Below are 25,347 nucleotides of genomic sequence, written 5' to 3' on the forward strand. Positions count from 1 at the left end.
ATAGAATATTTGTCCCTCTCTGATCCACCCCACAGTTCCTGCACTTTTCTGGTTTAAAATCTAAAATCGAGTTACCTGCACTAGAGAACTTCACAATTTGAACTATAGTGATCTCACCAGAGTTGCTTATGGAGATAAGAGCGAATATTGGCTCATCCTTCCCACCTCAAGCGTCACATTGAAAATTAACCAGCTAACATTTTGATTCACGCTTCAATTCCCAAACTAGTTTGGTCACAATGATTTAGTTGATATTTATTAATGTGAGTCTGTCTTTATAAATGTCACTGATTCCTATTTCAGACATGATTCCGTTCAAGATGGCGCCTGCATACATCACTCCCTCAGGGAAAAGAAATCTTCTGGATAGACCACAAAACTAATTATTTCACTTCTTTTACATCTGGTTTTCATTTTGAATGTGCTTCTGGAACTGTTAGAACCTGTGATTTACAGTTTGGCCTTTGATAGAGTGATCCAGTGCTTTGCTGTCTCTGAAAAGTTTCCTGAAGGCAGCAAACACAAGCCTCAAGGCAAAGAAACTGCAATACATTCTTCAACCTCATTTCACTGATTAAAGCTTCCACAGTTCACCAGTTGAAATCCTCTGTGACTCCCTCTTTCGATGATGTTGTAGGGTGTTACCGATGTTACTGCAATTATGGATATGCGCTGTGGCCTGTAAAATTTTCAGCCTTATGCTTTGTATATTTTGTGCATTTGGGTGGGGTGAGGGGATTTGGGGAGTTAATGTTGAATTTTTTGTGTGGGGAAGAGAGGCTTCGGTCGATGTTCTCATTGTGCTTTTATTCATTTTTATGGAGAGAGGGGGATTTGGGGTCTGATGTTTTGTTGCATTCCATGTGAAGGACAAGGGGTTGGGGAGTTGATGATTGTGCTGCCGTTTTTTGTGGGGGGTGGGAAGCCAGGTGGGCTTGCTGTTTCTCTCTGAATTATCTTCCATGGTTTTTCTTTGTTTTGTAACTATCTGGAGAAGAAGAATCGCAGAGATCCATACTGCATATGTACTTTGATAATAACTTAAACTTTTAACCAGTAATCTCCATTCTTACCTACAAATATATAGCCATCATGTTCTTCTACACCTAGAATGTCCTAAATGCAATGGAGAAAAACTTTCTGCTTCACACCAGACCTTTATTAAAGTTTCACAGATTTACCAGCGTATACAAACAACTAGTATTTAAACCCACACTTCCATGTGGTAGGATGAGGATCCAATATCTAAGTTTATCCACACATGTATATCCTGATTCTTATTATTGCAATTACATTGATTTGGCTAATCGGAAAGATTACAGAGTTGTTAATAAAGTTATATTGCAGTTAAATGTAGCATCTATGTTATGTAACTAATCTATCAGCTAAAACTATTTATTCAACGTATTTAAAGCAATAACATCCTAGAGGAACTCTGTGGATCAAGCAGCATCTGTGGTAGGAAAGGAATTGTCGACATTTTGGGTCGAGTCCCTCTGCCAAGGACACCTCTATCAGTTCTAAAACATCATCTTGACCCAGCATCAACAATTCCTTCTCTCCCATCCCACCAACAGATTCAGATTCAGTTTATTGTCATTTAAAAACCACAAATGCAATGCAGTTAAAAAATGAGACAACGTTCCTCCAGAATGATATCACAAAAACACATGACAAAACAGACTACACCAGAAAATCCTCATAACGTTTGGCAATCCCCAATCCAGAGTCCGGAGAGGCTGCTGCATATTAATACTGCGCTACCATCTTAGCGTGTTCCCCGGAAAGGAGATCCAATCCCACCAGACAAAACAAGACCAAAAACTAAAGCTACAAGACCTGCACAAAACCACATATTTACAACATATAGTTACAACAGTGCAAAGAATAGCATAATTGATTAAAAAAAAACAGACCATGGGCACAGTAAAAATAGTTCAAAGATGTTAAAAAAGACTATAAGTTCAAAAGAAACCACCACACAGTTTCCACAAGTCCTCAGGGTCCCCGATTGACTCGTCATCCCACGCCGGGAGCAGAAGGGAATACCCCCGCTATGGACTTCCACAACGCCGCCCGACTCAGCCTCGCAGATGCAGCACACAATGAAAGCGAGCTGACCGCAGCGGACTCCGAGTCCGTCGAACCTCCGAGCCTCCGACCATCCCCTCCAGCACAGCTTCTCCGAGCACCATCCTCTGCCGAGCGTATTAAGACGGTCCCACCAATGGCCATTGGCAGTGCAACCCCGAGGACTGGGGGCCTGTTCTTCCCAGCAGAGACCCGGATCTCACAGCAGCAGCAGCAACGAAGAAGGTCTTCCTGGAGATTTTCAGATGTTCCTGCGTGCTCCCACGTCCGTTTTTCATCCGATTATGATTGTGCACGGCACCCCGCTTCACAAATAACAGATAATCAGCTCCGGAGTGGCCGCTGCAAGCTGTATTGCGCAGCCATCTTGGAATTGGAGATGCTGCTCGACCCACTCAAGATTCCTCCATCTGCCTGTTTTTGTTCCAGATTCCAGCACCTGCAGTCTCACGTATCTCTGCTGAATGTACTGCTGTTCTCGTATTTCAGCTTCCAATTGTTCATTGCTTGCTGTCAGATTTATTGCCTGGATAATTAGTGTGATCCAGTAATCACACTGATCGTGGATTGATGGTGGGAATGTAGCAGCCAGGGGGAGATGACAAGTTCCCCATCAGCACCTGGGAGGAAACTCTGCTGGTGACAGAGATCCACAGAACACAGAGCAGAGTGGAGGAAGGCCACATTACCAACAAAGGGTCAGTATTGAATAGAGCAGACTGCTGACCCAGAACACTGAACCAGCAGAGAAGGAGGTTGTTGTAACTGACTTTCTGTGCCAAGGAGATTTTGATGAATTGCCCAAGGATAAACAGAGCGCCTGATAATTGATAGTTCAGGTAATTGTGGTACAGTGTGGACAGGTATATAAGAGAATTGAAAAAACATGGATAAGAACTGGATAAGAGCTAGCTTCATAGCTTCATGTCCATGGGCTGTGGGAGGGAATTCAATAGGTGGGGAGAGTGTCTGTGAGCTGCAGGAAAGGATTCAGTGGGTGGTGAAATGCTGGTGATGAGGAGGATGTCTGTTGGCTGCAGGAGAGGATTCAATGGGTGGGGACAGCTGGTAATTGGGAAGAGTCTCTGGGCTTTGTGAGAGGATTCAGTAGGTGGGGGAGTTGGTGAACAGAGAAACAGCTTGAGATTGTGGACTAGGTTTAGTGGGTGGGGAGAGCTGATTATTGGATAGTGTGTCTGTCAGCTGTCAGCTGAGGGGATTCAATGAGTTAGGGGGGTGGAGAGTTGGAGATAAAAAACAGCATAAATGATGTGCAAAGTGATCCGGTGGGAGAGGGGGTGTTGGTAATTGGAGAGATTGTCTCTGATCTGTGGGAATTTGCTCGGTGGATGGTGGAAGAGCGATTGGGGAGAGCATCCATGGGCTGTGGGAGGGGTTTCGGTAGGTGGGGACAGTCGGTGACGGGGGAGAAAGTCCATGCCCTGTGGGAGGGGATTTGATGGAGGGTGGGGGAGAAAGTCAGTGATGAGGGAGCGACTGTCGGCTGTGTGAGGGGATTTAGTGAGTGGGACACTGGTGTTCTGAGATTCACCAGGCTGGAATCTGACCCACTTTAAATGTTTCAGTGTGTGCCCCTGAAATCCAGCTGGGGATTGGATGTGGAATGTGTGTGGTGGACAATATTTGGGGTCCAGTTCACTGATGAGGCTGGGGAAAGGGAGTTGCTGGAAGCTGTTAAGGATGTCACAGGATTGGTGTTGTGGACACATTTCTAAATGTACACATTTCTTGACTACTTTCCTGCTTTGGATACAATTTTGCCACAGTGCCCACCACAGTTACCAGCTCTGAAATAATCTCAGCAGTCTCCTTATGAATTTCACGAAACTTGATTCGGATGCCTCTTCATATTTCTTCTTCAGGTACTTGTACCTCTGCCGAGCCCTTTCCGCATCCTCCTTCCTGCCTTCATCTTGGTATTTCTCCATCTCACTCATCATATGCTTCATGGCTTCCTTCAGCTCCTCCATGCTGCACATTTTACCATCCTCAAACCTTTTCCTGATCTGATCCATGATCTCTTTATTTCTGTGTTCCTCAGACGCCTTCCTCTCCTGCTCCATCTTCTGTATCTCACGTTTCAGATTTAAGAGGTTCTCTTCGACAGCTGATGGAAGGGGCAGAGGATGAATTGGTTAGTCTGTGCAGAGAGTGGTGAAGGGGAACTTCCCTAGGTGTGTGTGACAGGACATTGGGAAGATTTACTCACTGTTCAGCCTAAGACAACACACATAAAATGTGAAGGAACTCAGCAGGTCAGGCAGCATCCATGGAAATGAATAGACAGTCAATGTTTCAGCTGAGTCCCGATTTCAGGACTGAGAAGGAAGGGGGAAGATACCAGAATAAAAAAGAGTGAGGGGAAAGATACTAGCTGGAAGATTATAGGTGAATCCAGGTGAGGAAAAGAGGTCAAGGGCTGGAGTGGAAGCAATATGATAGAAGAGGAGAGTGAACTGTCAGAGAAAGGGAAGGAGGAGGGAACTCAAGGAGGGAAGTAGTAAAAGGTCAGAGTGGGTAATAGAGGAAGGAGCAGGGGAAATTTGTTTACCAGAAGGAGAAATCAATATTCATGCCATTAGGTTGGAAGCTTCCCAGGTGGAATATAAGGTGTTGTTCCTCTACCCTGAGCATGGCCTCTTGTTGGCACAAGAGGAGGCTATAGACTGACATATCAGAATGGGAATTGTAATTAAATTGTTTGGCCTTTGGGAATTCCTGCTTGTGGTGGATAGTGTGGAGGTGCTTGTCAAAGCAGTCCCACAATTTACAATGGGTCTCACCAATGTAGAGGCCATATCAGGAGCACCAGACACAATAGATGACCCCAGCAGATTTGCAGGTGAAGTGTCGACTCACCTGGAAGGACAGCCCTGAATGGAATGATTGTGGAGGTGTATGGGCAGCTGTAGTACTTAGCTGCTTGCAGGGTTATGTGCAGGGAGGGTAATATTTGGGAGTGGGTGGGGGCAGAAGACAAATGGATAAGGGAATTGCAGAGGGAGCAATCCCTGCAGAAAGTGGAGGTAGTGGACAGTAAAGGTATTTTTAGTGATAGGATCCATTTGGAGATGGCGGAAGATGCTGAGGATGATGTGTTGGATGCGGAGAATCCTGGGGTGATAGGTAAGTGCAAGACGAACTCTATCACTGTTAAACCTGCGCAAAGGTGAATTAAGTGCGGATATTCCAGAAATGGAAGAGATGCGGGTGAGGTCAGCATCAATAGTGGACGGAGTGAAATCCCATTTTTTAAAGAAGGACATCATTGTTCAACCTGTTTTGTTTCCAGAAAGTCATTTTTTGATATTTCTCAGATTATTCTTTACAAATATGAATGCAATCAACAACATCATATTTAAACTCTCAGCTCTGTCCTCCTTCTCCATCCCCTCCACTCCTTGATCAGCCCTCGGTTATACTCCTGACAGAAGAGGCAAATCTGAGCTTTGCCCACGACCCACCTTAGCCTTAGGGTAGGGAAACTCCCCTGCTCCCCCTCTACGTCTCTCACAACAGTCAGAACAAATCTTGGAAATGGGCTGTCTTCCAGCCTATTAAAGTGCCAGTACGTGGACCCTGCCCTCAACAGGTGGTGATCTGAGCACAGCACCAGGTGTATTGGAGAATGGTACAGACACACCCCGTGAGCTCTGCCATTTCCAACCTAGTCAGTAGCCAGCAGGTACTTATTGCAGGGACTAGGATGAGAGGAAACATCGTACAGGACACATGGCAGTCTACCTTCTCACTGTGAATGGGCACCAACACCCCCAACTACCACAAGTACCTGTCCCCCTCCCGGCAGAAGCCACTCATAGCTGACACATGCATTCCTCACTCTGCAGCGGGTGTCCCAAACCCACCAGCTTGTTCCATCTCCAACACAATCCTAACCCCAGGATCAGTGGTGGAGGAATCCTCAGATACTTCATGGGAATCTGAGCCTGTTGCTGACTAGAGAGAGAGGTTCATCTCCACATCAGGCAACAGATTGAAGGATGGCCTCATTGTTCCTGGGTCTGGAAGTCCAGCCAGAGCCTGTCCTGAGGTAGAGATGAGCAAGTCTCCTCAACAAAACCCTTTGCACAGTCTCTGAACCGCGGAAAAGAAGTCCAGGGAAAATATTCCTCATTCAGGAATGGGTAGCTCTTGGCCTACCCTAGAGTATGAACAGAAAACACAACCTTTATGGTCTGTGTCCTCCTTGTTACCCTATTCATTGCCTCAGCAGCAACACTGAGAGTTCCCCCAACCACTAGAGCACCCTTACTTTGCCCCATGAGAGAGGTCAGTATCCCAAGGCTTTTTTTCCATTCCCATCACCCACAGCCACAATCGGGGTAAATGCTGGGGTCCCACTCCTGCAACCACTGTCCCACTATGTAGCCGGTGTTTCTAATCAATGCTATCCAACTCCTCTCTCATCTTATTGTATTCTCCCTTGTTTTGGCATAATACACCGAGTTTTGGGTGGAACTATTGACCCAACATTTGTATGAGAAATTCAGTTATACTTTGATCACCCTTTCAAGATGATCTCCAACTACAAGATTGTTACTCTCTCTCATTACCCAGGATGAAAAAAAGATAGCAATTTGTTTTGGAAAACTATCACTGATGCATTCTACGTAGTCCTCCTCAAGACTGCCTTGACCAATTTGACCTGTCCACACAATGGACTCCATTACCCTATTACACCTGCCGATCTATTCTAAGGTGCAGCGGATATTTTTTGTTTATAGCTTCTGCCACTGTAACGTTATTACTTCATGCCACCACTGGGTCCTACTGCCTCTTGTGTTCTACCATTTTTCCCAACTCAGCCTTGGTAGTCCATGACTCCCAGTATCCCACAACCCCTTCAACCCTCTGAGCCCTCCTCTTTTTACCTCCATACTTCCTACAATCCTTCTGACCCTTTACCCACTCCTGACCCCAACTCCACCTCCTGCTATGTCTTGAATAACCTGTCTGACCTTCCTCTCTCTGAATCGGAGCTTTTTGTCCTCAGCCAGGGCTTTCCATTCTCCATCATGTGCTTACACCTCAATGAGTTCAGAATTCAGAATCAGCTTTATTATCACCAACGCATGATGTGAATTTGTTTTTGTGTGGCAGCAGTACAGTATAGGGAAAGACATACAGTCTGTGCATTTCAAAAATAAATGAACAGTGCACAATAAAGTTTTAATGAGTTGGTATTTATGCTCGAGTTCCAATTACATCATATGCCAAGCCCTTCTGTTGTCTCTGCACCTATATCTCTTCAACAAGGATTACCCACTCCTCACTGATGAGCCCTACTCCAGCCTCAAATGTACCTCATCCTCTTGGGCACCCCACCCTGGCCATTTGTTTATGTTCTTCGAAAGACCCAATACCAACTTCTTCTTAATATGAACATGTCCAAAACATCAGCACACCCCTCCCTGATCTCACTATGACTTTGGTCCTTCTGATGAACTCTGAGGTGAAGTACCTGGCAGGAGTTTTTAACATTTTTAGCTTTCAGACTCATTTAAGAGTTTAAAAAATTATTTTAAATATACAGACACACCCTGACCAGAATATCTTGAGCACTTTGTTTATTTTCTCACCAGAGATACGCATTTGTTCTTCTGTCAGCATGCTGTCTATTTCCTGTACATGGTCGAAATGATGTTTTTCCTTTTCCAGGAAGTGTGAGAGGACAGCACACCCCTACAGAGAAGAGAAGATACAATCATTCACATCCAACTCTCTCCCATTACACCAGTCCACAAGGGACATCTAGTGCTGGGGATTGATACACAAATAAGGAACTCCTCTTACCAATCTACAGGAAATTGGAAAACCACAACTGGAAACTATGTACAATTTATACTGTGGCTTTGAATGAAGGTGGATTTTTTTTTTTTGAAATGACACAAGGGTAAATTGCAAAAACGACACACAGAGGTGATGAAGAGCAAAGAGATAGGTTCTGTGAATGGATAAGGATCAGGCAAATCGAGCACAATGTGGAATAAAGCAAAATATCCATTATGGCAGTAAGATAAATAGAAGCATGTTATCCAAATGGGAGGGTCTGTGAAGTTCTGAGATGTAGAGGGAACTGGGTGTCCTAGTGCAAGATTTGCAAGATGTTTGTGTGCAAGTAAGTGGGAGAGATAGACTGTGTAACAAAAGTAGAAGGGAAATACTTCAGTTAGATCAGGTCTGGATGTTTGTACATGGGAGATAGTCGTGAATCACAAAGCTGAGTTAGGTAAACAGGCTGCTTGATCAACGGAGATATGAGACAGGCATTTTTCTCTCAATGCCTGATTGGTTTTTGGAACTCTCTCTGTTCCAGTGGAAGCAGAGAGGACTTTTAAGGGTGAGATTGGAAGATTCTTGAAAACTAGCTTTAAAAGATAATTCCCACAGCCCATGGATACTCTGCCCCATTACTGACTGTCCAACCATTAAATTTCCTCCCACATCACATGAACATCTCCCCATCACAAACTCTCTCCACCCATGGCATCCCCTCCCATTGTCCCACAGGCACTCACCCCCATCACTGACAAACCCCACCCAATGAAACTCCTCCCACAGCCCACCATAACTGGTTTCCCAATCACAGATTCACTCCACCAAGGTAATCCTGTTCCAGATGTTACAGAGAGTGGAAATCATATTCACTTTTTCTGGGTGAATGGAAGGAGGCAGCAGGGGCAATTTTCTGAATCCATGTAAGGCAGAGGAAGGAAAAGCTATGAAAATTGAAAAGTGAATGCCTATCTGTAAAATATTAAACACACCTCCATCAGATTCTTAGTTTTCTCTTCATACTCCTTGATGGCCTTATCAAGATCCTTCTTAAGCTCCTGGAAACCACCAGGTCTCTGATAATGTTTAGATGTCAGGTTTTCTTTAATTGATGACATTACTTTTTTTAGAAGTGTCTCACATTCATCTTGTGACTTCGTCTTCATCTCGACCATGAGAGACTTGTAAGTAGAACTCATCTTCTCCTGGAAGTGAAAGAAAGATGTGCAGTAAACTAAGAAACAAGATATTGTACATTGACCAGTATCTCACAGTCCCTCTCTCTCAGTGGTATATCTGCACACCGACTATTTCTCTGAGTTGCTGTCTGTCAAGGATAGATCTGCACATTAACTGTATCTCTGAGTTGCTCTCTCTCAAGGAGAGATCCATACACTGATCAGGAGTGACCTGTATACAAACTGGTGACTCTCTGCCACTCTCACTCAGGGAGTGAACTATGCTATCCAGTGTCTCTCAGTCCCTCACGTTCAGGCTGATATCTATGTTCCTTGTCTCTCAATCTCTCTCTGTATGGGTAGGATCCAGGGACTGTTGTTCGGAGATGAGACAGTCTGTAATCATTGAACATTAGAAGCTCACCTGCAGCTGTTCGATGTGTTTGCCACTGTCGTCATTCATGCATCTTTTCTGGAAGATATTGAATGCTTCTATACTCTTCGTATTGTAATACTCTACGAGTTTTCTCATAGTAAGACAGCCAGATTCTGAAATTTTTTTCATTTCATCATTATAGAATTTCAGGGCTTCATCTGCTGCTGCTTGGTTTTCCACCTCCACTAATTTGGCGACACTGTTCTCCACACATGGTAGGACCCCATTCGCCATCATGTCCACGTATGATTTGGTCAATTCAGCAAATCCTGTGTGGGATGTTTCTGGAGGTCAGTGCCTGGGGATCTGATTACACACTCAGTTCCACTCTCCATATACCAATTCACATCCAGTGGAATCACACCCCTCTAATTCTCTCCCATTTCTCCCCACCCTTTTCCCATTCAATCCCACAGTTCACACTTCCAATGAGATCCCAACCCTTCTCATTCACTCGTACAGAACTCCATCTCTATCCATTCATCCTACCCTCAACACATTTGTTGGTATCCCACACCATCCCAGTCATTCCCAATGGGATCCCAACCCACCTCATTCATTTCCATTGTCCACACTTGCAATGCTATCTCAGCCCCTTCCTATTCACTTCTCTTGTACACAATTCCAAAGGCATCCAAATCCCTTTGCATTCAATCCTACTGTCCACATTCCCATGTACTCTGATAGTATATTCCCATTCCAACTGAGTATTTCAGGCCAAGACTCTTCACTGGGGCTGGAAAGGAAGAGGAGAAATCAGGATAGGAAGGTGGGGGAGGGAGAGGAAGAAGTCCAAGGTGGCAGGTGAGAGATGAAACCGGGAGAGGAGGAGATGGGTGAAGTAAAGAACTGGGAAGTCGATTGGTGAAAGTGATAAACGGCTGGACTGGGGGGTGGGGTGTGTTCAGGGATGACTGAAGATCATTGGATAAAGGGAGGGTTAGGAACAACAGAGGGAGGTGATGGGCAGGTAAGAAGTTTGAGAAATCGATGTCCATACCATTTGACTGGAGAGTACCCAGAAAGAATACACCTTGGCCTCATCGTGGCAAAAAAGGCCATGGACAACATGTTGAAATGGAATGGGAAGTAGGATTGAAATTGGTGGCCAAAAGGAAATCCTGCTTTTTTTTGGCAGACAGAGTGAAGGTGTTCAACATGGTTGCATGAACATCAATTTCTTGAATTCCAGTAATTACCACCACCACCCCCACCCCCCGCTCCATCTCCTTCACCATTCCCCATTCTTGCTTCCCTCTCATACCTTCTCTTCTCACCTGTTCATCACCTCCATCTGGTAATCCAACCCCTTCCCTTTCTTACCTGGTCTTCAGTCCTCTCCTATCAGATTCCCCCTTCTCCTGCCTTAATCTCTTTCACCAATCGACTTCCCAGCTCTATTTTTCACCCTACCCCCTCTCCCAGATTCACCTAAAACCTGCCAACTTGTACTTTTTCCTCTTCCCCCTCCCCCATCTTCTTATTTTGACTCCTCCCCTTCCTTTCCAGTCCTGATGAAGGGTCTTGGCACAAAACGCTGATTGTTTATTCTTTTCCATAGATGTTGCCTGGCCTGCTGAGTTCCTCCAGCATTTTGTGTGTGTTGCTTTGGATTTCCAGCATCTGCTGATTTTCTCATGCCAGGTAGGTGTATTATACTGAAGAGAGGTGGTGAGGTTATGCCCAATTACTCACTCCTGCCCGTGACCAGCTGACCCCCAACTCTCTTGACTTTGTTGTGAGTGTGAATGTAATTGATGAGGCTCTGCCGCTCGTTGACAAAATCCATATTCAAATCCTTGTCCTCCAGTTCCTGCAGCTGCTCGACATCATTTGTTGTGGGAAAGGGAAATACAAAGCAGCAACGTGAGGGAAAATTATTGCGGATACACCTGCGGAGTTCATTATATTCCTTGTCCTGCTTTCTGATCTCACCTGTAAAAAAGAACCAGGAATCAGGCAGGAATCACCCTTACTGAGTCTCTTCTCCCATTCCTAACATGGTAACTGTTACCCACAGGGCTGTGGGGAGGAATAGGGGAAGGAGAGGTAGTTTGCGAGGTGTGATGGTGAGGGACATTTTGTGCATTGTAATTGGGTCATGCGTAACTTGTTATGGAGGGGAATGATGTGACATTGGTGGCATACGGTGTAGTTGAGGGTCATATGAATTCAGAGTGGTGTGTGTGGGAGAGTGGCACCCTGCCAACTGGCTGAAACTCTGATGGGAAGGAGGAGTCAGTTGGGTGGGAGTGGTGCATTTATACCATCAAACCAGAGGACAGTGTACATTGACATTCAGTCATTGCAGGGAATTGTGAGGAAATGTGAATGTGAACAAGGCAGGGGAATGCAGGGTAAGTGGGGAATGAGAGACTTGAATGGGTCTGGAGACCCTGGAGTGTGTGTGCACAGATTCTCAAAGGTAAGAGTTTGCCCCTACCTCCACACTCTTTCACACACTGACTTCAGTGCTCCCTCCCTTCTCTGGCCCCTTTCCAAGTTCATCCTGTCTCCACAGAGACTGACACTGCCGCATACTCACCGTCCTTCAGTTTCAGACGGTGCTCCAGGTACTCATTCGGAGTCACAGCTTTTCCATCGATCTTCAGTTTCAGAGTAAAATCACGAATCAACCAGACAAATTCAGGGAAGAAACGGATAAAATCCCAACTGTTACTCACATCGGGCTGGGACCTCATCTGGATCCGCTTCGACAATTCAGTCACAAAACTGGGAGCAACATCAAGGATAAAGGACTGAAGGGTTGTCAGGAATGTAGTGAAGAATGTCAGTACCTGTGCAGTTCTGCCACTGAGACAGAGTTACTGAGAGACTAGTCAGTGTACAGATGAGAGAGAGAGACAGAGACTTGTCAGAGTACATGTCTGCCCCTTAGAGAGAGGGACTGAGAGACACTGGTCAGTGCACAGATTTCTCCCTCAGAGAGAATGTGACTAAGGGACGCCTGTCATTATGGAAATAACTCACTGAGAGATACTGGTCAGTGTACAGATACCCCACTGAACAAGATGGACTGAAACAATGGTTAGTGTACAGATCTCCCCCTCAGAAAGAGAGTGACTAAGAGACACATGTCATTGTGAAGATTTCTCCCTGAGAGTGAGGATTGCAATGAGTAAATGGCAAAGCTGTAGGTAATTGAGAACTCAGGATGTCAAGGAATATTGTAACTTTGGTCAAGTAAACAGGAGGTGTCTTTATTCAGATGGACGTAGTTGGGATCAAGTGAGTCATTGAATAGATAGAGGATGCCAGAGTAAACTCAAGATTGAAATTTGGGGGGGCAAAGGAGAGAATGAGATGACTTTAGTTAAGAAAATTAAGGAAAATTCCTCATGACTTTCAAAATATATTAAAGAAAGAAGAGTAACATGGGGGAGAACAGGGCCCCTGAAAGAGCAAAATAGAAATGTATCTGTGGAACTGCTGGAGATGGGCACAGTTCTTATGCATCATTTCACTGTCACAGTGGACAGTGAAGAGGAGTATCAGCAAGTACAGTGGGATCTTGATCAGCTGGGCTCAGGAATGTCAAATGGAATTCAGACAAGTATTTAGAGTTACATTTTGGAAGGACTAATCATTGTAGGATTTTTGAATGTAGAGGTTCTCGATATCTTTGTACAACTGAAGGACCTTGGCGAAGAGGTGCTTGGTTCCCTTAAAGGGGAGTCACATTTAGAGAGATTGGGGGTGTGAAGAAAGTTTTTGTCAGGCTGGCCTTCATCAATTCATGCACTCAGTTTGAAGTGGGTGGTTAAACAAAACATTGCTGTGGTCACACTTGGACTACTGTGTACAGTTCTGGTCATGCAGTGATAGCAAGGATGTGATTAAACCAGAAAATGAACAAAGAAACATTTGGAAGGATTTTGCCAGGGGTCATGGAACTGAAAGGGTAGACACCTTTGCCTTTATTCTTTAGAGCATAGAAGACTGAGGTGTCCTCTCATAGCTATAATAACAAAATCATGAAGAGCATTGCTAGGGTCAGTGGTCTTTGTTTGCAAGGTTTTTGAAATGAATTCTACAGGATATAGTATTATGGTTAGAGTGAAATGACGAATAAGAACCGGAGCTGTCAATTTTTTATTCACAAAGGGTGGTGATTATATTGAACCAGCCAGCAAAGGAAGTGGGTGAGGCACGTACATTAGACACATTTACAAAGTTTGTGAACAGATATAAAGATGACAAGAATTCAGAGGGACATAGGAACGTGCTGGAAAATGGGGTCAGCTTGAGAATACATTTTAGTCGGAATGTACAAGCATGGCCGAAGGGACGCGTTCCCTGCTGTAAAACTCAATGACTATATGATTGAGAGGCAGCAGTGTACAGATATATGCCAAAAGAAAGGGACACCCACTGAGAGTGACAGGGGCTGAGATTAACTGGTCAGTGTACAATCTCTCCCCCAGAGTGGGACTGAAGAACTCGAACACTGTGCAGATATTCCCCTGAGAGACACTGGTCACTGTAGAGATGTCACCCTGAAAGAGAAGGACTGAGAGACACCAGTGAAGGATACTGTAGGTCTTGCAGGGATTGCTGGTCTATGTTTCTTTGACCATTGTAAATGAGGATGCTGCTCAGAAGGATAGCCAATGAATAGATGAAATGATCATTGTCAATGTCACCCTGCAAGCAGGACAGACAACCAGTTAGTGAGAACTCTCGCTCAGAGATCAGTCTAATAGATAACCATTCCATTTCTGGACAGTTCTTGCTCAGTGTTTACAAAGGTTGGTGGGTGAGGCTTCTCACCACAGCATCCTTCCTGTCAATGCCACCAGTGGCAGGTGTATAGCCAAGGGAAGCCTTACAGACAGAGTCTCGGCCAGTACTCAGCACCACAGTGCTGGGGGAGATCACACTGTTGTGGTACCTTAACATCCTTTTAATTTGGGAGGATGGTGCTGGGAAATGGTGTGGGTGGGATAGGACACTTGGAGAATGGTCTTGTATCACATACAGTCCCAATGGATTACTCATGTGGGTTACACATTTGATAATGAAACCACAGTTCTAAGGAGGAGGATAGTTGAGAGGGAGGGACTGACCTTCTCAGGATCTCCCAGACCCTCAGTGTCCAACAACAGGAGGACTTCATTGGGTCTCTGAGGGAGGGGTTGACACCACATCCAGATTCCTTTGGTATGAGACTGGATGGTTGAATCCACTGAGAACCCTGCAGGGGGAGAGAGATAGAGAGAGACAGAGACATAACCTTTCCCAGGTCTCAGGATAATTTCTGCAAGACGGATAGTAAACAGAGGTGAAAGGTTAGAGATGGAAGTTTACAGCCAATTGCCCTTACCCTTCTTGCCTCCTGCGAGACAGTTCATGAGGTAGGACTTCCCTGTACGAGCAGCACCAACCACAGCCACAACAAGCATCGGATCCTCAATAGACCGCAGGACCTTCAGAGCCTCTGGGTTAAGTACCAGCTTCTCATCTTCGTTGTAAACCAGCTGCAAGGGTTCCACCATCTTCTGTTTGGTGGCAGTAGGGTCCTCGGTTACTGACATCTGACAGTGCTTTCCCGAAATGTCTACAAATTCAGAGCAAGGGAGTCACACACTGATTGAATGACAGTAAACAGAACAGAGAAAACACAGAGCACATCATCAAAACAACTACATCTCAATCCTGAGTCCTGGGAGTAGATCCTAAACTTTAAATTTAACCCTGGATCCCCATCACTACTGGGGATATGTTATTTTATACATACTCCCTTGAAACAGCTGGAATAGATATGGCCTATAACTCACTCCTAGGAATCTGTAATTCAACATATAATCTCCTCAAATCCCTTCATTAGACTCAAGCCTCTAAAGCACTCTAGTGATCTGTTTATTTTCTATATAGAAACTTTCAACCCCCTGGATTAGGGTTTAAGCTGTAGCTCACTCCCAGGATTCCATTGTTGTATAAATAACATCCCAAAGTACCCTTCTGTTATTCATTCCAAGGGATCTGTTGCGATATTGTCATGGTCCTGACGGAACAGTGGCAGGCATCAAGATCCAGCGCTCCAATACCTCAGAGTATGGTTATCTGCCACTGTCCCTCAGACACTCAGACTGCCAATTATTGCCTGCCGCATTCCTTGGAAAGTTTGTATTTGAAGTCCTTGTGCCGAGCACTCAGTGCTCAATCATAGTTCTATTTCTAATACTAGTTCTATTTCTATTTCTAGTTTGTGAGTTTGCTTTTAGATTTTGCTTGTATCATCTTGCTTATTTTGAGTCTGAATTAATTCTGGACCTTACTCTGCACTTGGGTTAAGCACTATCCACAGGTCTCTTGTTACAGCATAATTGAGCTATCATGATCTTAGCAAAGTATGAATGACTGCAAACCACATTGGCCTACCAGGGAGCAACTGTAGGCAGACCTGACAATATGCTTCGGGAGATCCTCACCACTTTCCAGAAACTCTCATACTCCAGTGAACAGGAACCAAGTGGTTACCAGTTCCAGTCATGTTCAAGCTGGACACTCTGTCAATAATCGTCTATCCCCCATCAGAAAGACCTCAAAGCCACCTGCTTGTCTCTTGACATAAGAACCGACCAATTCCCCTCCACCACCACCCTCCTCTGTGTGACAGAACTGGTTCTCACCCTGAAAATTTTTCCCTTTGGCTCCTCCAGTTTGCAGTTCCTGATGTTTACAGTTACTGTTCTATGCATTTGCTAAGTATGCCCACCGGAAAATAATGTCAGTGTTGTATGTGGTGGTATCTATGTACACATAATACATTTACTCTGAACTTTGAATGCCCATTTTCTTTAAACCCAAGAGGTAGCTATGGGCACTCACATGGGCCCAAGCTATGCCTGTCTCTTTGTCAGCTATTCAGAACAGTTCATGTTCAAAACCTTGCCCAGTTTTATTCCCCAACTCTTCCTCCACTACACTGATGACTGTATTGGCGCTGCTTCATGTTCCCACGCTGAGCTCAGCAATTTTATCAATATTGGCTCTCACTTCCACTCTGCACTTAATTTAACTTAGTCCATCTCTAACACCTCCCTTCAATTTCTTTCTCTTTCTGTCTTCATCTCTTGAGACAAACTGACAACCAACATCTTTCATGAACATTCTGATTCTCAGACATATTGGGAGGTTTCAAGATGGTGGCGCAGTGAAAAGTCTGCTTTGCTGAGCTCAGCACTGCAACACTGATAATTTTGCATATAAAACTATCCGTTTCAATGCTCAAGTGTCGGATTTAATGACATGAACATTGATCAGCATTTTTTTTGAGCTGCTTCAACATGCCATCGAAAGGTACTAAAAAGGCAGCCAAGATGGGTTGCACAGAGCGCTCACCCGGGGCTGAGGAGCTAGCCACTGCTAGGTATGCTAACACATTGGAACCTGCTTTTCATCAAGTAATTCAGGAAGCTACAAAGAACATATCCAAAATGATGAACAAGAAGCTGGCTCCACTCTCTCTAACACTCCAAAACCACACATTGGAGCTTAAAAATCTTAATACAAGAACAACCGAAGCCGAGGGCCAAGTCTCCGTGGTAGAAACTGTAACTGATCAGGCCCAAAGCTGCATCCGCGCACTAGAAAAGCAAGTTCAAAGCCTGTCTGACTATATCGATGATCTTGAGAACAGATGTAAGAGAAAGAATATACGAATCATCGGTCTACCTGAAGGTACAGAAGGCAGCCAACCGGCAAATTTTTTTGAGGGATGCCTGCCTAATTTCATTGATTTGGAAACCAAGGCTGGACGCATTAAAGTGGAAAGAGCTCACCGTATGCTGGCACCAAAACCAGGCCCAGGCCAATGCCCTCGACCCATCCTCGTATGGTTCCATAATTCCAGTAATAAGCGAAGAGTAATGGAGGCTTCGAGGCACTGCGGGACTGATGCCCAGGCTTTAATATACGAGGGATCCAGGCTTATGTTTTCTCAAGATTTTTCGGCAGCCGTTATTCGGAAGCGCAAAGAATTTGACCAGGTAAAGAAGCAACTGAGAGAATGTGGAATCCAGTATTTTATGCTATACCCAGCAGCGCTGAAAATCACCTACAACAGGACCACCAAGATATTTGATTTTCCTGGCAAAGCTAAAACTTTTGTGGACACATTGGGCTAAAGAATGTATACATTATATTCTGTAGCCCTGGTTATGGACGATAACATGTTCAATGGTCACTTTATTTTACCTCTTCATTAATCAATGGCAAGATATCTTATAGGATGGGTAACGTGTTTGTTTTGATTAATACAGTTTCATTATTTGTTTAAATTAGTGGTGCTGCTCCAGCCTGAAGGAGTTTAAATGTGATGGTAACAAATTGGTGGATTGATAAATTATGCCCTGTTTTCATTTTTGACTATGTTAAATGCCATATGGGCAGTGGGGCAGAATATAGGATGCTAAAAGGTTCAGTTATCCCCTTTAAGTGTGGGGTAAGTCCTGTTGTTCAGCGCAGTGGGCGCTTTGTGTTTTTCGTGGGTTTTTTTAACTTATTGCTGCTCAGCTGATCTTAAGTCGGGTTTCTTCTCCAGAGTCACATGATTGTTATAAAGGGTTATGACTAGTAATATATTAAAATTGTGCACTTGGAACATTAAGGGGAGTCATTCACCAATCAAGAGAAATAAAATCCTACTAAACCTGAAAAAAAAGGAAAGGGTAAATATAGCCTTATTGCAGGAGACACATTTAAATGATAGAGAACATCTAAAACTGCAACAGTGTGGATTTGATCAAGTCTATTTTTCATCTTTTAATGCCAGGAGTAGGGGGGTGGCCATTTTATTTAGGAAAAACTTACCTTTTAAGTTATTAGACTGCATTAAGGATAAGAATGGGAGATTTGTGATTGTTAAGGCTTCAGTATATGGACAGGAATATGGTATTCTCAATGTTAACTGCCCTCCAGCTCATCCTCTCAAATTCCTAATAGATGCTTTTTCCAAATGTACAAGTTTTTCAATACAAAACAATATTGTAGGTGGGGATTTTAATTGTCTCATGGACCCATTGATGGACAGAGTGCCTAGTGGTCCCCCATTGCTCTCCTCACAGTCCAAACAAATCATGGGCTTATGTGGAGAACAAGGACTTGTGGATGTCTGGAGGTTGTTACATCCCTCAGACAAAGACTTCACATTTTTTTCTAATCCACACAAGTGTTACACCAGAATAAACTTTTTTCTAAACCCCAAAATGCTCCTAGATTTAGTTGTATCCTGCACAATTGGAAATATCGCTATTTCTGACCATGCAGCAGTATATTTAAATATTAAGCCCAAAGATAATTCAGCACAATCTAGACATTTGAGGCTGAATCCTTTTATTCTAAAAGATAATACATTTATAGACTACTTCCGAAGTCAAAACTTTCCTATCTATTAATTCCAAATCAGCCAGTCGTCCATCGATGCTCTGGGAAACCGCTAAGGCCTATGCAAGGGGATTAATTATCTCCTACTCTGCTAGAAAGAAGCAACAAGCTGTGGAACAGCAGCATCTAGTGGAAACAAGGCTTATGGCAGCTGAAAAGGATTATATTAATAAACCTTCTTCAGCCAAGTTACACAATACCACAGCCCTACGCTGTACACTAAACTCTTTACTTACACTGACATTTGCTAAGCAACGATTGTTTTAACATGGTGAGAAACCAGGTAGGTATTTGGCTTATTTGGCTATAAAGAAGAATGTCTTTCAGACCATTGCTTCAATTAGGGATGGGACAGGAGTCCTCACTGGTAATTCTAAAATGATTAATGTTGTGTTTAAGAATTTTTATTCTAAATTGTATCAATCTAAGCAACGTAATGATGGACAATCTAGGATGGAATCCTTTTTCAGGAATTTAGATCTCCTAGGCATTTCTTCTGAACAAGAGTCCCTCCTCAATGCTCTGTTATCTATACATGAGATACAGGAAGCTGTGAGACAGCTCCAAAGTGGCAAGGCCCCTGGTCCTGATGGACTCACTAGTGAATTCTATAAAGAGTTCACAGGGTTATTATCAGAGCCTATGCTAAACATGCTCAATCATGCATTTAACTGTAATCATCCCACCATCATTGAGAGAAGCTAATATCTCCCTAAGTCTTAATAAATAAAAGAGCCCTGAAGATTGTGCCTCCTACAGGCCTATTTCATTGTTAAGTGTTGACTTTAAAATCTTATCCAAAACCTTAGCATTGCAATTAGAAACTGTGTTACCTTTTATCATAAAAGAGGATCAAACGGGTTTTGTAGAAGGCCGTAGATCATCTAACAATATCAGAAGATTACTTAATATGATTCAGGCAAGTCAGCAACAGGCAGTGGACGGCTTGGTGGTTTCCTTAGATGCAGAAAAGGCCTTTGATCGTGTCAAATGGCCATATCTTTTTTTCACTTTAGAACGATTTGACTTGGGCAATAATTTTATTAAGTGGGTGGAGGTTCTTTATAATGACCCTTTGGCTGCGATTCTCACTGTTGGTATTAGGTTAGATAATTTTAGTATTCTGAGGGGCAGCCGGCAGGGCTGTCATTTATCACCACTACTTTTCACACTAATAGTTGCGCCATTGGCTAAGGCTATTCAGCAAGACCCCAAAGTACCTGCTCCAACCATAGGACTAAAGTCACATAAAATTACATTGTATGTGGATGATGTTCTAGTTTTCTTATCAAACGCTGCTATATCAGTGCACCACCTTATACAATGCATCAATTCATTTAGCGCCTTTTCAGGTTGTAAAATCAACTTCACTAAAGGCTATGCCTCTGGGGAATCTGCAGCAGGTACCTGACACTCAGGGTGTTTTCCCTTTTAAATGGTCGCAGACAGAATTTGTTTACTTAGGCATATTTATCACACCTACGTTTGATCAATTGTTCAAAGCTAACTTTACACAGTTATTTGACAAAATCAAACAGGATCTTGAGCGATGGAGCACTCTTCCCATTTCTTGACTTGGCCGCATATCCTTGCCCAAAATGAACATTGTTCCTCGTCTGCTCTACCCAATACGAATGATTCCAGTCATTTTTACCCAACAAATACTTTTAAAAATAATTAGCTGGTTTGTTTCTTTCATCTGGAACAAAAAAGACCCTGTATTAAAATGTCTAAGTTACAGCTTCCCAGTAGTCTATGGGGTCTGGATTTTCCAGAATCAAAAATATCGATTAAGTTCCTTTTTATCTTATGTGGTTGACTGGGTTTGCAGGGGCCCCTCCTCAATTTGGCTAGACATTGAAGCTTCACAAGCAAAATGCCCTCTTATTAATTTGCTTTTACTCAATAAGATGAAACTAGTTAAGGAATATTGTCACAATCCAATAACAATTAACACAGTCAGGGCTTGGAGGGCAGTGCGACAAATTGAGGGCAACGCAGCAAAAATATCACCCTTCACTCCAATAACTGGCAGTCCAGATTTTCAGCCTGGCATAATGGATTCTGGATTTAAATTTTGGATTTCTAAGGGTATTTTCCATCTAGGAGATTTGTTTGATGAAGGAACGATGATGTCTTTTAGTCAAATAGTACAGAAATTTAACATACCCAACAAAGATATTTTTTGTTTCTTTCAGATAAGAGATTATATACAGAAAAAAACATCATTGTTAACTGATTTCTATAGTTCTGACATAGAAAAGAGGGTGTTTCATTCTAAAAGTGAAGTCTATATTAGTACTTTTTACTTCCACAATCACCCCTGTAGCAAAGAAATCAGTTGTAGACTGTCTGAATGATTACCGTCCCGTTGCCCTGACCCCCATAGTGATGAAATGTTTTGAAAGGCTTGTCAAGCCTCATATCACAGCCAGTCTCCGCTCATCGCTGGATCCTCTGCAGTTTGCTTATCATCCAAATCGCTCTACGGAGGACGCAATATTCACCAGAAGATGCACCAGATGCCTCCAGAAGACACGGTACATCATTAAAGACCCCTCACATCCTCTCCATGAACTGTTTGTTCTTCTGCCATCAGGTAAACATTACAGGAGCATCAAAACAAAAACCACGAGGCTACTAAACAGCTTCCTCCCACAGGCAGTCAGACTGCTAAATAGCTGCTCTACCTGACTCTGCTTTGGACACTTTTAACTTGCACTGGACACTTATAACTTGTTTTTAACTGACATGTGGCTGTTGTGTTTTACTATTTATTGTTATGTTTATTATTTAGTGTTGTGTTTGTTATGTTATGATTGCACTGCTCCTGGGAAACACTGTCTCATTCTGCCCTGCAGAGCTGATGTACGGTTAGAATGACAATAAAGTTTTTGAATCTTGAATCTTTACAGCATCCTGAGAGAACGTTCTTGTGGAGAGGCTGAGCAGCTGGGAAGAGTCTGGGAGGAAGATCTGGGAGTAGAAATTACAGCTGAAACATGGGAAGACATCTGTGATCATGCAAAGAACATTCCAGTTTGTAATAGAACTAAAGGATTGCTACTCGAAATTCTGCATAGAGGCCATCTGAATCCAGATCGTCTCTCGAAATTTAAGACGTAAAGTAAATACTGGAACTTTCACCCACTGTTTTTGGACCTGTCCCAAATTTCAGGTATACTGGAATGATATTTTGGGTGAAATGGAAAATATTCTGAAGATGGAGCTCGAACTGGACCCAGTGTCTTTTCTCTTAAGCTTACCCAGCAGTTGTATTATTAATGCACATCAGAAAAAACTTTTTAACATCCTGACTTTTTGTGCAAGGAAGAATAGTTTACTCTGTTGGATATCCGATAAGGCCCCTGGACATTTTGGTTGGCGTAAATTAATCATGGAATACATTCCTTTGGACTTTTTGACATGTATGGTACACTCAAAAACAAGTAGTTTTTATAAAACATGGCAACCTTTCCTGTAATATGTAGATGTAAGCCTGTCTGCTATACTAATAGGGCTTTTGTATAGATGCGGTGGTAATGTCTATATTTTGATGGAAGTATTCTGATAGCTGATATCTGTGTCTATCCATGGTCTCCTCCACTGTTGTGATGAAGCCACACTTAGGTTGGAGGAACAACACCTAATATTCCATTTGGGTAGCCTCGAACCTGATGGCATGAACATTGATTTCTCAAACTTGTGGTAATGCACCTCACCCCCACTTTACCATTTCCCATCCCCTTTTCTTTCTCTCACCTCATCTACTTGCTTGCCCATCACCTCTGTCTGGTGTTTGTTCCCCCTTTTTCTTTCTGACATTGCCTTCTGTCTCTTTCAACCATCAAACTCTGAGCTCTTTACTTCATCTTTCCCCTATTTCACCAGTCCTCATCCCCTTTCCCTCTCTCACTTTATCTCCGTGCCTGACCATCACTTCCCTCTGGTGCTCCTCCCACATTTTCTTTCTTCCATGGCTTTCTGTCCTCATGTATCAGACTCCTCCTTCTTCAGCCCAGTATTTCTTTGGAGTTTAACCCAGATAAATCTGAGGTGTTGGACCTTAGCAGGGCAAATGCAAGGAGACACTATGCTGTTGAGGGCAAGATCCTTAACAGTATTGCTGAGCAGAGTGATCATGGAATCCAAGTTCATAACTCCTTTAAAGTGGCTACACAGATCGATCTGCTTATTATAAAAGGCTTATTGAATGCTTGCTTATATTAGTCGAGGCATTGAGTTCAAAAGTCAAGAGGTCATGTTGCAACTTTCTAAGACTCTGGTGAGGCCATATCTGGAGTATTGCATTAAGTTCTGGTCACCCCACTGTAGTAAGGATGTTGAGACATTGGGGAGAGTGCAGAAGAGGTTTACCAGGATGCTGTCTGTTTAGAGGACATGTGCTATCAGGAGAGGCTACATTATCGTGGGTTTCTTTCTCTGGAGTGGCAGAGGCTGAGAGGAGATCTGATTGAGGTTTATAAGATTATGAAAGGCATATATTGTCATACAGGGGGCGTTGGGAGTGGACCCAAAAGCAAAACACAGAGACTGAACTACCAGGAACAGGACTAGGGATAAGAAGGAAGAAAGAATGCTGGACATGACAAAGGCCCCAGAAGAGACAAGGATTCCGGGCCTGGGCTAAGACTTGATGAGGATAGAGGAACCAGGACATGGAACTGGGAACTAGGAGCCTGGGCTTGGACTCCAAGCCAGAGACTGGACAAGGACTGGGGCGACTCGGGCTCGGACTCCAGAACCAGGTGAGGCTACAGGATGAGGAGAGGCACAGGGCTGGACGTGAGACTCCTGGACAGGGCAAGGGAACCCCAGCACAGGACGAGGGAATCCCAGCTGGGCAAGGTACTCCTGGGCTGGTCGAGGCACATCGACAAGACGAGAACACAGAGCCCTGGTCGAGGGAGAACAGGAACACAGAACACAGAGCCTGGGTCGAGGGAGAGACAGGAACATGGAACACCGAGCCAGGGCGCCTCTTTGGATACAGGACATAGGGCCGGGACTCATTACACAGAACGCTGAACATGATGAGACAGTTCCCAATGCTTGGTAGCAGCAAAATGGCCTGACCTACCTAGCGAAGGTGTGGACACAGAGAGGCAGTTCCCAACACTAGGTAGCAGCAAAACAGCCTGACCTACCTAGCGAAGGTGTGGACATGGAGAAAAGCAGTTCCCAATGCTAGGTAGCGGCAAAACGGCCAGACCTACCTAGCGAAAGCGTGGACATGGTCAGACAGTTCCAAAAAGGCAAGGCTCCAGACACGTACAAGGCAAGGCTCCAGACAGAGGCGAGGCGAGGCAAGGCCCCAGGCGAGGCAAGGCTCCAGGTGAGGTGAGGTGATGCTAGGCTCCAGGGGAGGAGAGGCAAGGCTCCAGGTGAGGTAAGGCAAGGCAAAGCGAGGCTCCAGGTGAGGCAAGATGAGGCGAGGTGAGGCTCCAGGCAAGGCAAAATGAGGCATGGCAAAGCTCCAGATGAGGCAAGGCGAGGCTCCAGGTGAGGCTAGGCAAGGCAGGGCTCCAGAAAGAGATGAGATGAGGTGAGGCAAGGCTCCAGGTGAGGTGAGGCGAGGCTAGGCTCCAGGCAAGGCTAGGCTCCAGGCGAGGTGAGGCAGGGCTCCAGACAGAGCTGAGGCAAGGCGACGCAAGGCAAGGCTCCAGGCGAAGCCCCAGACACAAGTTGCAGGGCAAGGTTCTGGGCATAGGTTGCAGGCAGGGCTTCGGAGGGTCGGAAGGGAACAGTCCAGCCTCAGAGTAACTGCAAGGATGGCCTGACTTACCCCACATAGGCAAGGAGAGGATACCGACGGGACAAACCCACACAGAGGCAAGGACATGATACTGACAAGATGAACCAGCAACCAGCCTTGAACCCAGGGTCACTTACATTCCCAGCCCCATGATGAGAATCAGGTGCCTACAACTAAGCCCAAATGAAACAAGGGAACACCGGAAGACCCAGAGTCTGTAGTCCTCGGACCGGACCGTGAGCCAGAATGCAGACTTTATGGACCGGACCATGATATATATATAAAATAGACAGATGGTATCTGTTTCACAGGGTTGAAAAAAAGAGGACATGTGTTGAAGGTGAGAGAGGGTAGGTTCAAAGGTTATGTGGGAGATAAGTTTGTTACTGACCGTGGTGGATGCCTGTTATGGTGGGAGAGGCAAATACATTACAAGCTTTTAAGAGAGATTTAGATAAGCACGTGGATGGAAGGAAGGTGGAGGGATCTAGATAAGGTGTGGGTAGGAGAGATTAACGTTTGGATGTTTTCGATTTGCTTTTTAGCTAATTTGGCACAACATTGTCAGCTGAAGAGCCTGTTTCTTTGCAGTACTCTTCTAAGTTCTATACCTCTTAAAAATACCTCCTGTAAAAATACTA

General features: G+C 44.2%; 2 protein-coding genes across 2 annotated transcripts in view; one reads left to right on the forward strand and one right to left on the reverse strand.

Annotated features, from left to right (window-relative positions):
• The window catches only part of LOC140719013 (guanylate-binding protein 1-like), a 637,966-nt gene that overhangs the window by 315,717 nt on the left and 296,902 nt on the right, over positions 1-25,347 (forward strand). The gene's annotated exons all lie outside the window — the stretch shown is intronic.
• On the reverse strand, positions 1,173-15,096 carry LOC140718980 (guanylate-binding protein 1-like). Its single transcript, XM_073033291.1, has 9 exons — positions 14,867-15,096; positions 14,610-14,737; positions 14,078-14,187; positions 12,064-12,255; positions 11,218-11,447; positions 9,511-9,791; positions 8,901-9,113; positions 7,713-7,815; positions 1,173-4,219 (listed from the first exon to the last, which is right to left on the reverse strand). The coding sequence occupies exons 1-9, from the start codon at positions 15,075-15,077 to the stop codon at positions 3,891-3,893; spliced, it is 1,797 nt and encodes a 598-aa protein (XP_072889392.1). The 5' UTR covers positions 15,078-15,096; the 3' UTR covers positions 1,173-3,890.

The sequence above is a fragment of the Hemitrygon akajei genome, chromosome 31 (genome assembly GCF_048418815.1).
Source record: "Hemitrygon akajei chromosome 31, sHemAka1.3, whole genome shotgun sequence".
NCBI classification, from domain to species: domain Eukaryota; kingdom Metazoa; phylum Chordata; class Chondrichthyes; order Myliobatiformes; family Dasyatidae; genus Hemitrygon; species Hemitrygon akajei.

Bases quoted from the DNA above. Each gene is read 5' to 3' on its own strand.
- LOC140718980 (XM_073033291.1), bottom strand. From the start codon at position 15,077: ATGTCAGTAACCGAGGACCCTACTGCCACCAAACAGAAGATGGTGGAA. The intron at 14,188-14,609 runs GTCAGTCCCTCC...TCCTGCTTGCAG, and splicing joins GTCTGGGAGATCCTGAGAAG to GGTGACATTGACAATGATCA. The intron at 9,114-9,510 runs GTGAGCTTCTAA...TTTCACTTCCAG, and splicing joins AACACATCGAACAGCTGCAG to GAGAAGATGAGTTCTACTTA.